The following is a 13,065-nucleotide window of genomic DNA, read 5'->3' as shown; positions in this document are numbered from 1 at the left end:
CTTCTATCTTATGTGTCGACCGACATCCACTTTCCGCATCCACCTCCCATCGATTTGTCCGTATATATGTCGAGCATAGTCTGCATTTAAGTGTGCATAATACCCGCCTGTGTAAACTGTGGTTTGAACGAGGTACGGTGAAAATATGAAACAAGAAAGCAGGGGGAAACACCGGCTGTGGAAACTCGACCGTGTAAAAAAGTATATGAAATTTTGTGTTACAACGAACGGGTCTCGGCCAAAAAAAAAAAAAGTTCAGACAAGTTGCAAAAAGGAACACAAGACCACCTCACATCGTCACACTCGTACCACAACCTCGCTTAATACACACGCTTGAACGGCGGCACGGGCTTGCACTCGTTCTCGTCCAGGGTGGTGCTGATGACCTTGCGGTACTTGAGGTCGACGGGCCCGTGGGGCTCGCGCTGGAAGGTCAGGGTGTGCTTCATCCAGTTGGCATCGTCGCGTTCGGGGTAGTCCTCGCGGGCGTGGGCACCACGCGACTCCTTGCGGTTGGCGGCAGCGGTGGCGGTTTGGGTGCTGGAGCAGACAATACGTTAGTCATAATCAAAAGCCAATAAAATAATAGTATGGTGAGGGGGGGCGGGACGGGGTGAATGCGGGACATACGCGCAAGTGAGCAGATTCCGGAGCTCAAGGGTCTCGACCAGGTCCGAGTTCCAGATCATGCTGCGGTCCTTGATGCCGACTTCGCTGAAGGTGTTGTCGACCTTGTTGATGTTGCGGACACCTTCATCCAGGGACTCCTGGGTACGGAACACGCTGACATCCGTCTGCATGGTCTTCTGCATGGCCAGGCGAATCTCGGCCGTCGAGCGCGGGCCGTCCGCGTTACGGATCTTGTCGAGGTACTCGATGGAGTCGGCGGCGGCATCGGCGCGCAGGGGCTTGAGCTTGGCACCGGGGCTCGACGTGTCGCGGATCTGGTGGGAGACGGCACGGCCGAAGACGACGAGATCCAGCAGGGAGTTGGCACCCAGACGGTTGGCACCGTGGACAGACACACAAGCGGCCTCACCGCAGGCGTACAAGCCGGGCACAACCTTGTCGTTGCCGTTGTCGTCGACGGTCAGGACCTCACCAGTGTACTTGGTGGGGATACCACCCATGTTGTAGTGGACGGTGGGCAGGACAGGGATGGGCTGCTTGCGGACGTCCACACCTGAGAAAATGCTCGCCGTCTCCGAGATACCAGGCAGACGCTCGGCAAGGACCTCGGCGGGCAGATGGCTCAGCTGCAGGTAGATGTGGTCCTTGTCAGGGCCAACACCACGGCCCTCGCGGATCTCGAGGGTCATGGAACGGGAGACGACGTCGCGCGAGGCCAGATCCTTGGCAGTGGGAGCATAACGCTCCATAAAGCGCTCGCCCTCGCTGTTCAGCAGGTAACCACCCTCACCACGAGCACCCTCGGTGATCAGGCAGCCAGCACCGTAGATACCGGTAGGGTGGAACTGGACGAACTCGAGATCCTGGTTGGGCAGGCCGGCACGGGCCACCATGGCCATGCCGTCACCCGTGCAGGTGTGGGCAGACGTGCACGAGAAGTAGGCGCGGCCGTAACCACCAGTGGCGAGGACGGTGTGGTTGGCAAGGAAGCGGTGCAGGGTGCCATCCTCCTGGTTGTAGGCGAGGACACCGCGGCACTCACCGTCCTCCATGATCAGGTCGATGACGAAGTACTCGATGAAGTAGTTGGTGTTGTGGCGCAGAGACTGGCCGTACAGAGTGTGCAGCAGGGCATGGCCGGTACGATCGGCAGCGGCGCAGCAACGGTAGGCCTGGCCACCCTTGCCGTACTCGCGGGACTGGCCACCGAAAGCACGCTGGTAGCTGTGGTATTGTTAGCTATACTTGCTCCCTGTCTCGCGGACACTTCGCCTAAAAGTACTAAAAGTACTTACATCTTGCCCTCGTCGGTACGCGAGAAGGGGCAGCCGTAGTTCTCAAGCTCGATAATGGAAGCCGGGGCCTCGCGCGTCATGTAGTGGATAGCGTCCTGGTCACCGAGCCAGTCGGAGCCCTTGACGGTGTCGTACATGTGCCAGCGCCAGTCGTCCTTGTGCATGTTGCCGAGCGCGGCGTTGATGCCACCCTGAGCGGCAACAGTGTGGGAGCGCGTGGGAAACAGCTTCGATATGCAGGCAGTGTTGAAGCCCGCCTCGGCCAGACCGAAAGCGGCACGCAGACCGGAGCCACCGGCACCGACAACAAGGGCATCGTACTCGTGGTCCTAATGCAGAAGACGGCGTATTAGCAAGATGCCGGAAGGCAAAAGCCGCGAGGCAGACAATACACGCGACAGGGCGAGCAATTGAATGGATATAAGGAAGCAGGGAGACGTACAATGACTGGGTACTTGCTGCTCACGAACGAGGAAGCCTCCTTGGCGCGAAGCGGGCCGTTTGCGAAGACGCGAGCTATAGAGAAGAGCATGCGTTAGCTTGTGCGCCTCGTTACCGCCGTCGTCGGCGTTGTGTATCGTGATGCCCCGGGTTTAGGGGCTTTTATAGGGAGCAACTTACCGGCACGCGGCGTAGAAGAGAAGGTTCTGGAAGACTGGAACTGTTTGCAGAAAATAAAACCGTTAGTAATCTGCGGACTCTATCGCTCGAGACGCTTCCTGTCGCTGTGCTCCGGCCTCGTCGATTCGGGACCTCGGCGATCTGTCGCAAGCACAGCGCATCTTTGGAAGAGAGGAGTGGAGGGGTGAATACGCACAGCTGGCCGGGCAATTGCTGCCAGCCGCTTCCAAGCCCCTGTGGACGCCATATCGTCTGTGTGTCGCGCCCAATGCTGTGGATTGGATGTCGCGTATTGCGAACTTGTCGTCGGCGAGAACGAGGGTTCCCTTGTCGTCGAAAAACAAGAGCCGAGCTTCGTCTCGTGCGAGTAAACGAGGTTCGGATTGTGGCTGTCTTGGTGTTACCCAAAACGTCGAATGACAACAGAAGAAAGAGAAAAAAAGAAAAACAAAATCCGACGAGAGGCCGACCTTTGGACGAAAGAGGGGAGATTCGATGTGGTGTCGGGAGTTGAAGCTGGTTTAGAAATCGGGTAGGGGAAAATAGAGACGTGCCAATTGAGGTTCAAGGACATGCCCCGGAAAGTCGCCCATGACGAAAAATGGCAACCGCACAATTCCGAAGCGGCCTTGGGTTTGGGGTTCTGGTGCGGCCAGCACTCTTTCCCCCCCCCAGTGAGGCGCTACTCCCGTGTCCCCCTACTCAGTGGCAGCACCTGCCCTTCAGCGTGCTTGTGCCAACCCACCCCAGTGAGTGGCCCCTTCCTCCCCGCGCTGGCCAATCTCATGGCTGGCATTTCTCATTACTCCACCCAACTCCAAGGCGCTGTAGCCAACCACTGCAGTGCTTTGTCGTTCAAATGGTCTCGTCCAGTCGACCCTTCCACCAAAATCCGCACCACCCCACAGTCCCGCTCTCTCTCCGACAACCTCGCTACCTTTTTTTGCCCATTCTTTCGCAAGCAGAGCATGTCCTTAGCCGAGCACCTGCCGAGAGCATGGTCCGTGCGTCAGCACCATGTGCTTGCCCAAGACGTTTCCTTCCATCTGAAGTTCTGATGACTTGTGTAGTAAGATGCATCGTGCGTCGTTCGTCCCTTCCTCTTGTAGAACGTGAATCTATTTAATTGAAGGCGATTGGTGCAACATGAAACTTTTCCAAGCGCGCCTTCTGTCTCGCATGCCCTCCTGCCGATATGGGCGACTTCACAACAGCTAGGTCGTGGACGAGGTATTTCGTACCTTGGCGCAAAAGCTGTGATCCTCGACAAAAAGCATGTGACAGGCGAGACGGGCAACGACATCTGCCGTCCAACATTCGCGCCGAGCGTTGGACAACAGCAGCTGACAGGAACTGGAATCGCTAGTAGCCCAATTCGACAGTGTGGCAGAAAGCGAAAACGATTTAATAATTGAACCATTTATCTACAACATGCGGGTGTCTTAAAATGTCGAAGAAAAATATCCCAACAATTGCTGTTCCAAACGCCAACCATGAGATATACCCAGCACTAACAATGCACCAGAGTATTGTAATGCAAATATATATGTATACCACAACAAAAGTATCCCCTCGGTTCCGCCTCCGTCTACTCTGCCAACACGTTGCGAAGCATGGCCAAAAAGTTATCGTTGAGCTTGTAGATCTCACTCACGACCGGCTTCGTCGGTTCGCCCGCGCTCCGCCGGAGGCGGTCCTGCCGTTTCGTTCTGCGGCGCCGTTCGGCCTCAATCGGATCGAGATCGTCCTCATCTTCTAGCGTCGCCTCGTCCTCGGAATCATCAAACTCGTCGTAGGACATCTCCTGGAGGTCAGCCGCGTTCAGACCAAAGTCGCCGGCGCTGAAACCGACGGGACCAGACAGGCCATCCTCGCCCAGACCGTCGCTGCCGCCGCCCTCGGCGGCCATTTTCTGCCGCGTCTTGTCCTGATGCCACTTCTTGCGCGCTTCCTGCCACGCAATGAGACTGTTTACCTCCGCAATGGCCTTGTCTTTGTCAATTTGCCCCATGCTGACAGAGCCTTCAAAGAGCGCGTTGACGTCCAGGGTGCCGTTCTTGGGGCCCTTGCGCAAGAACTCCAGGATGCCCTCGATCCAGCCCATCAGCTGCGTAAACAAGCCGTTGTCGTGTGTGTGAACCTCGTGAACAAACTTGTAAAAGTTGTGTTCGTGCCGCTGGCACAAGTCGATAAACGCCTGCACAGTCTGGTTAGGATCGGCAGAGGCATCCTGCTCTCTGCACTTCTCAACAACCTGCATCATATCGTCCATAAAGACGGAGAAATCGGTGACACTGCTGTATACATTGGCCGACTTGTAGACGCGAACGAGGGGTTCGTAAAAGATGGTGAACAGGTCGCGGAACAGCGAGAGGGTGACGGGCTCTTCAATGAGATTCAACATCATTGCCTTGTCACGCTGGCGCGTGTAGAGCTTCATGAGCTGCTTGAGGTAGGAGAAGAGTTCGGCACCTTGCTTCAGTTCTTCATCAACATTCTCGACAGCCGAATTGAACGCCACGTACGCATTGTAGAGGCGTCCAATTTGCTCGGGCATGAGTGGTGGTTCGATCAGCTCGGAGCGCAGAATACCAACCAAAATATCGACGTCGTCGTTGGTCGCTTCGTCCCGGATGATATCCTTGATTGCTTGGTCGGCATCCGAGTAGGCCTTAAGCTTGCTGACAAACACGGGGTCGTCGATCTTGACAGCCAAAGAGTCGATAGATTTTTGGAAGTTGCGGATGCCATCGTTCAATGTCAGGGAGAAGATGCGCTGCATAAGAGACCGCGTGCCGAAGGGCTGTGCCAGAAAAATGTCGAGGACACCAGACATGACAGCAGCAGGATTCGCTACCCGGATGACGTTCTTGATAATTGTGTACGGAATCAGAGAATGGATGCGTTTCGCCTGAGAAAAGAGCTCGGGTGAGTTATCTTCGGCGAGGAAAAGATGGTAAATCGTAGCGGCAACTTCGATCCGGAGCCACTCGGCAAACTTTTGGTACTGGATACTCAGGTCTCCGATGGTCTTCTTCTCCTTGATCTCTTTGAACAGCATGGTCAAGCCATTGCGCTCAACAATGTCTTGACGGAACCTGCAAAATGAAATATTAGCACGGGAGCTGTACATGGGCGACCAAAACTCAGATGTGCATATGCATACTGTTCCATGTACACGTCGAGATCAGCAGCTCGCTTGCGAGCAATCTCGTAGAATTTTTTCTGCTCCTCCACGCGCTTCTTGTCGACCTCGACTCTGCGCACAATGTCGTCGACGTCTTCGTCTCGTGGGGTGATCGGATCCCGGGTGAGGAAATCCTGAATGGCCTTTGTCCGGGCAATCTGAGGGTTATGAAGTAGTGTACGAAGGAAAGCACGCAGCGAGATGCGCTGGTTCTCCCGCCATAAAACCACGCTCTGCAATATCGCGTTAGTTATGAATGTTTGAGGACCGTTGGCACTATCAGGGCGAAGGGCGAAATGAACTTACCTCTGGTGCCTTCGATTCCTGGCCAGTAGCAACTGTAGGGCTAGGCGGCGTAGTGTTGTCGAGAGACTGGCGTGGTGATACTCTCCCAGATCCATTTCTACGGTGCTCTGTACATTGGTTAGCACTGACCCCTTGGAGGCGACCGAGGAAGCGCAACATACCTCGAACTGTGAGATTCTTTAGTGACTCTCCAACACCACCAGGGCCGAGCCCTGTTGGGCTGGTCATTGTCGAGGCCGAGGAGATGGAGTCAACATCCGAGTCGTTGGAGCCTCTGAGACCACCAATAATGTTAGAAGCCGTTGAGCTTGTCTTGTTCTTCCGCGGAAGGGGTGGCAGGACCCGCCCGGGCAGTTCTGCACGGAGAGCCTTGTAAAGGCGTCCAAAATCGCCATAGCGACGGCCAACAAAGTGCTCAAGCTCGCCCTTTCTTTGGACCCGAAGAATGAATTCCTGTAGCGCTGTCAGCATCAAAAGTTAGGAATAGCCGTGGGGCGAGCCAGGAACATACGGCATGCTTGTGATAGCGAATGTTGCGCTTGACCGATATTACGCGAACACCTGCCACGTTGACATCCCAGCCGTTGACAAAGTTGCCCTGGGGAATGGATCCCAAGACACCAGTATCGATCGCGTCACGGTCCACAATTTCGAGTTCGGAGAATCGAATCCGCTCTTCAAAGCCAGACGAGGTGCGGACGCCGGAGACCATCATGAGCTCCACAAGCTTCTGTGCCTTCGTAGCTAGCTTTCGGCGCTTGGTTTCTTCGAGCCGGTCTTCGGACGAGGAGATGTTTTTCGTAGCAAAAGACTCGAGGAACTTGACGTCTCATTGTTAGTACAAAGTCCCCTTGGAGCGATATCAGCTACGTCTGGTTATTGCTGTACACACCACTTGCAGCTTGTCCTGCCAGAATTCCTTCTCCTTCGCCTTGTCGAGAAATGGGAACTCGCGGACATGGTGAACGAAGATGTAGCGAAGGATGGGGAGGCTAGAGTCGAGCGGGGAAACCTCGCCCACGTCGGACCGGAAGGGGGCGCCGAATCGTCGGAGAGCAGTCGGCGAGTTGAGTTCGAAGATTTCCCATTTTGCCTGTTCGCCCAGGAGCTCTCGTTTCAAGTCTGAACAAGTTAGTTTGCTGCGCCAAACGAACAAAAGAAGGAGTAAATACACGCAAAGTGCCCAGGATAAAAAGGGTCAATCAATACGGACAGTGTTCCTGCTTTCCCGTCAGAGTCTGTCCTGGTGGTGGCAGCGAAGTCAAGGAGGAAGCGGAAGTTGAAGCGGCCGCAACGCCAGAAGATTTGGTGACGTCGACGGCGCTTGGGTCGGAGGCGGGGGCTACTGCAACGCCGCCACCAGCGCCGCTGACGGCGGTTGGTCTGTCGGCCATGATGCTTCTTTTTTCCTTTTTTTGGCGTGTATAATTGTTGTCTGAACACTTTCCGCGTCCGAAACCTTCAATCGGTCGAAGAGAAAGAATCTGTCTGTCGCGGAAGGCTCGGGAGAGGTGAGCAGCAAGAAGACTGAGGGGTTGGGAGTAAGAGCTGCTGTAATCCCGTAGCTGTTCAAATTACTCCGCTGTGCCCCGTACAGGGTGTCTTTTCGAAATAGGAAGCGAAAGAAACGCAGTTGGGTCAAGTGCGCAAAAATCGTGTGTGGGTGGATGCCGAGTGTCCAACCAGCAGTCGACCAGAGGAAACGCAGACAGAGAAAGTGATTCAGGAGAGAGAAAACAGAAAATGATCATAGATACCCCCCAATGGCCTGAGAGGAGAGTGCCAGGAGGTTGATGCTTGGCTGGACCAGCCAAGGTCGACGTGGGCGCTAAATTTGAGTGGACAGCGGTTGGCAAGGGCCTGGTGGTTGGTGAGAGATCGTTTTGCCGAGCAGGAAGATGGATGAAGTGAAAAAGGTAAAGCCCATAAACAAAAAGAAAAGAGATTCCAAGATAATAAACCAAAAGATTTTTCCTATCCATTCAACAAGGGAAAGAACAAAGCGCAGCAACGAGTAGAAACGCGCTTCAGGTAGGAGCGGTCGACCGAGGAGGTGTTATGGGCGGCAAGCACGATGGCGAAGAAGCGATGACGCTCATGCCGTGCCGGGATGCAGCTTAGTCTATTTTCTTTTGTTAAAGAAGGAAACAGCGCTAAAAATACAAAAATGCGACTGCCTGGTTTGGGCGCTCCGCTGGTGTCTAAAAGCAATTGCGTTGTCGTACTCCGTAGATCTTGGCGTTTGCTTAGTATGGGTCGCAGCTGCTATTTTCAATGGGTTCAGGCGGACTTGGAATATGCCTCTTTCTACGCGTCTTACGTGGGATTTCTATCGGTGAAAGCTGTTTCTAAATCTTAGCTACCATGTTCATCGACATCTCAATCTCCTGCCACCCTGTGTACCATGTTTTCTGGCCATTTGACTGGCACACAAGTCCTGATCAGACATCGCCGGGCTCAACAGGGATCAGTGACGCAGATGATCCAGCGGCATAAAACTGATCGAAAGGTTCAGAAGAGGATCACTGCCAACGGCGCACAAGTCATACGGCGAATAAATGTAAGAAAAGAATAACAAGCAGTATAAAAATATAAATAACAAGAGATTGTAGATTTGGAGGGAGCTACCAAGCAAAAAGTACGGAGTCAGTGCCTGGGTGACGCGGTAATGTGGTTGCGCATATTGTCACTTTCCAGGACAGGACCTGAAAATTGTGGGGCATGACGTTTGTTCCCTATTTTTTGCCTCTCGCCCGGCACGGAGTACTATGCCCCAACACCCAACCCCTGACCAGCCTCGTTTGACTCGTTACGCTTTTTCGACGTACATTGTTCATGTGGCGTTTGCGGGATGCCCATTTCGGGCAGCAGGCGAAAACACATAAAAGCGAATCCGACAAACATAAAGAGTAAGATGATACGGAGGCCTTGCTTACGCTCCTCAAAATGTGCCCCAGATTAAGTGCTAAGTAGAGAGTGGCTGAGTAACTCCTTGTGGATGTTTCCTGTGGCTTTGTTTTTGTGGTCTCTCTGGGATGCTTTCCCAAACTCTGCTCGTATTGCCCTTATCCTCGTCTCGTCTTTTTGTTTGGGCTCGTCTTGTCTGTCTTGGCCATGGTCCACACCTGCAACCTTCATTACGCGGCCGGCGTATTTTGTGACTGTATATTTGTGGCTGGGCTTTTGGTCTTTCGGCGGCTGTGGCAACATCCTCGTACACAAATTGCTTTGCGGACCAAGGTTGTTGAAAAGACAACGCGAGCACAAGGCTTCAGAACGCTTCATGTTGGTACTGTACCTCAAGCATGGCCGAGTCTATTCCGAGATAGTCCCTAGTCGCTTGTTGAGGACAATCTACTGTGGAGCTCGTCAAGATACTGAGCAAGCCATTTGAAAACCATCTCCCACGTCCGTGTACTCCGTACTACACGCTGCCTAAGTTGGACGAGACGCATTGCAATCGGGCGAAAGCATTGTCACCGAAACTCCGGGCTTACCTTGCCTCCCAAACAATGCACTCCGTAGGTATCTGTTCATTCGCGGATTCTATGCGAATATTATATTACAAAAGTAAGATAGACGTACATGTGTATGTTGGTATATTTCGTAAAAATGAGAAAGGAAAGGCAAGACCGCTATGCTTTGAGACGTGCTAGGATGCAGTAGAATCGACGAGAGGAAACAAAACAAATACATAAGTAGTGTGGCTTGCACAGCCTCTGAGCAGGCAAAGTGAACAACAACAGGAAAATCATAGCTCTTCAAACAGTCGCTGGAGTGGATCGTCATTCGCATCACTGGCGACAGGACCGTCTCTGTCACCATTGTTGCGGCCGCCTGTGGTGCCGTTGGGAAACGTCAAGTGAAACTTGCTAGTCGACGCCGTCATGGACGCTAGATCGGGGAAGCCCGGTGGGAAGTTGGGCTTGCCATGTGCATCTGATGCCTCCGATTGAGCCCCCACGTCGACACCCTCCTGGGCCGCCGGCTCTCCGGAATGCCCCAGCATAATCGCCAGCAGCACGACCAACACCAGCATCACGCTCAACACAATCACCCACAGCGCCTTAAGCCGCGACCGCGTCCGCTCCTGCCACGCCCGGTCCGCTCGCTCCCACCGCTGTACACGATCACGGACCGTCTCCACGCGCTCGGCCAGATCCTGGATCGCCTGCCGGCCACGGTGCACGCGCTCCGACAACTGCTCGAGCCGGTGCTGCTGGTCGGCCGGCGTCAGCACGGGCGCGCCATCTTTGCCTACGCTGCCTGTTCTGTCGCCCTCGAGCTGCTGCACCTGCTGGTCAATCTCGTGCGTGATGGACTCGGTCTCGACCGTGAAGCGGTGGTTGGTGGCGCGCGCGGCTGCCGCCAGCGACCGCAGGGCCAGGACCGTGTCCTGCAGCTCACTGAGGCGAGACAGCACGGATCCATAGGCGGCGTCGAGGCGTTGACTCGTGGTCGTGGACATACCGTCGAGGTCGGTAACGGCAGAATGCAGCACACGCGCGGCGCTGCGGCTCTGCTCACGCTGCATGCGCTCCAGAGCGGCGGCCGCAGCATGAACGGCCGCTGGGTCGATGGGCAGGCCCGGTGCGGACCGGCTGGCACCTGAAACTGCAGGCCCTTGTTTTTCCTGTTGCAGCAGCATGTCATCTTGAGACCGGTCCGCTGCCTCTGTGTCGGCACCGGGCTGGGCGTGGTTTAATGTGCCAGGCATGCCAGGTGTCTGGGTCGTTGGCGATGCAGCTGCCACGGCCGTGGCTGCAGCAGCAAGCGCCGCGATCGTTGTAGAGTGACTACTCATGTAGCCAGCGGTGCTGCTAGTGCTGAGGTTGTGGAGGTGTCGGTGGTGATGATGACGCTGGTGACGGGCGCTGTCGTGCGCCTCTGCTTGTTGTGACTGCATGTTGCGGCTCTCGTCGTAGGGATGGTTGTTGTATTGGTCTTTGCCGGTCTGCACACTAGGCCGACGGCTGGAAGTAGGGCTGGCCGTCGTGGACGAGGCACCGGTCCGACTTGACGTATTGGAGCTGGATGCGTTGGGGTCGTGCGGTGCCAGAGAGAAGTTTCCCGTTAAAACAGCAGCCGATGCAAGGGTGCTACCAAGGCCGCTTGTTGTGCGTGACTTGCTAAGGGGCGCGAGGCGGGGACTGTGGGAAGGCGTGGCCGGTGTGTTGTTCGGGGACGGGCTAACGCCGTTCGCCGGAGATCCGGTAGAGGCAACACCCGTCCGTGTAGAAGACGGACCACGACCGTCTTGGTAGGAGTCGTCGTCGCGAGCGTTGGTGTTTCGTCGACTCTGCGTTTGACTTTGGATCTGGCCCTGGCTCGAACTCGGGTTGTGTCTGGACGCCGGACCGTGGTTCTGGATTTGGCTTTGGCTTTGGTTTTGGCTTTGGCTTTGGATTTGACTTTGGCTTTGTCGGCGTAGGCGCAGAGGCGACGACAACTCTGATAATGATCGCGTAAAGTGATGTCGCGGTCGCTGGGGTGAAGGTGTCGCTGTTGCTGGTGTCGTCACTGGTGTTGCTGTTCCCGAGATGTTTGCTCTTTGCCCTGTCAGCTGATCACCACCGGCTCGGCCTGCATTGTTGCTGATGGTATTGGCAACGGCCGAGGCGCTGCGCTCTTGGTTATTCGACATAGTTGCAGGGCCCAAGCAAAGGGGGGTGGATAAAACGGGAAATGGGCAAATGGTGTGTCGCAAAGTACCGTGCAGCGGCTGACCAAAAACCGAAATATGCAGCGGCCCAGACCTATGCGTGGGCGAGCAAGCTGCAGGCTGTTCCCGGTGCCCAGTTTCGCTACTTTGCCAGGGAAGATGGTGTGCTGCAACATTAGGCGTTGCATGTGTACAAAGCAAGTTGGCGCGGTGTCGACGACAGGAGGCTGCGTCACATGGAAATCAAAAATGGCTGAGTCATTTCTTATGTAATGCACTTGATTTGACAACCTCAACCATGACCAGATACAAAAGCGTTTGTTAATAATTATTGCACGTGAGGTATTATTTAAGAAACTTCACATGTTCGTTTATATACGCTCGTTTATGTGAGCTGGGATGTAGTGTGCAGCGAAGATGGAAACGCAGTCAGCGGTTTGCAGAGTCCTGAGAATGTGTTGAAGCTGAACTATTTTATTAGATTCAAATGAATGTTTCCTTTCTACAGCAATAAAATAAAAAATCAAGAAGAAAACACCGAAAAAAGTAGAATTCGAAAACAACTGAGAACTCGAAATAAAATCCAAAATATGTTTTTGACCGCGCCCTGAAAATTATCAACCAGAAAATTCTAATGTCTAAACACTGGGCAGCATGACCTTTCTGCCCAAAACCTTTCGTCCTTAACCATACGATGATTGTACAGTAACTCAGCGCTTCGCTGAATTGTATCGAACCGTGCAGTTAAAAGGAGTTAAAAGTATATTTACACGTTCTTTCTCTCGACGTTCGATAACTTGCCCACGTGTTAAGGTGAGTCTCCGCCGTGCAAGTGCGTTTAAGGATACATGATGAGATGACAGCAAAATGTGAACCCTCGCGCTCTATTATTAGGGCGACTTTTGAGTTGTCTTGTGAGCATTTCTCACACCGGCTACTATCCGTTGCCTGAAGCCTTCAAGGTCGGCAAGGCCAACCGAGATTGACTATAGAGCGATGATCGGCGTGACGTAGACGATGTTGATGGAAATAAAATATGCGTCACAGTCAATGTCGAAGGCGAGAGCTTTACAAGGATGGCGGTGACATGGCCAACACGAAATCTGCCACCTGGGGCTTTCCAATGTCCACGAAGCAGCCAGTCATTCTTTACATATTTGGTCTGGGCCAACGCTGTATTGAACTGCAACTGGCAGCCCCCATATTGCTACATATAGTTGAGTATTGAACTTGTATATGCAATAAGAAACCACATCAAAACAGCAATTTGTCTATGCATGGCTAGCAAGACAGTAAAATGTTGGTGTGCTTAATAGGACATCTCGACAGGACGCTCAGGTAAATGTTTGGCCAAGTACCAACCG

General features: G+C 54.0%; 3 protein-coding genes across 3 annotated transcripts; all 3 read right to left on the bottom strand.

Annotated features, from left to right (window-relative positions):
- Positions 1 to 320: 320 nt before the first annotated feature.
- SPSK_08603 (succinate dehydrogenase (ubiquinone) flavoprotein subunit) lies at positions 321 to 2,793 on the bottom strand (the record flags this gene model as incomplete). Its single annotated transcript, XM_016735195.1, has 6 exons — positions 321 to 540; positions 631 to 1,854; positions 1,926 to 2,254; positions 2,368 to 2,441; positions 2,547 to 2,586; positions 2,743 to 2,793. The coding sequence occupies 6 exons, from the start codon at positions 2,791 to 2,793 to the stop codon at positions 321 to 323; spliced, it is 1,938 nt and encodes a 645-aa protein (XP_016587086.1).
- Positions 2,794 to 4,134: 1,341 nt separating this feature from the next.
- Positions 4,135 to 7,433, bottom strand: SPSK_08406 (uncharacterized protein; the record flags this gene model as incomplete). The annotated part of the gene is made up of 7 exons (XM_016735004.1): positions 4,135 to 5,644; positions 5,713 to 5,966; positions 6,040 to 6,146; positions 6,201 to 6,492; positions 6,551 to 6,859; positions 6,932 to 7,161; positions 7,253 to 7,433. The coding sequence occupies 7 exons, from the start codon at positions 7,431 to 7,433 to the stop codon at positions 4,135 to 4,137; spliced, it is 2,883 nt and encodes a 960-aa protein (XP_016587085.1).
- Positions 7,434 to 9,790: 2,357 nt separating this feature from the next.
- On the bottom strand, positions 9,791 to 11,683 carry SPSK_08864 (uncharacterized protein; the record flags this gene model as incomplete). The annotated part of the gene is made up of 1 exon (XM_016735450.1): positions 9,791 to 11,683. One exon carries the CDS (start codon positions 11,681 to 11,683, stop codon positions 9,791 to 9,793), a length of 1,893 nt encoding a protein of 630 aa, XP_016587084.1.
- Positions 11,684 to 13,065: the final 1,382 nt, after the last annotated feature.

Source organism: Sporothrix schenckii, assembly GCF_000961545.1.
Source record: "Sporothrix schenckii 1099-18 chromosome Unknown Cont44, whole genome shotgun sequence".
Classification (NCBI taxonomy): Eukaryota; Fungi; Ascomycota; class Sordariomycetes; order Ophiostomatales; family Ophiostomataceae; genus Sporothrix; species Sporothrix schenckii.
The sequence above is the reverse complement of the archived record's forward strand: the minus strand, read 5'-3'. Positions and strand labels throughout refer to the sequence as shown.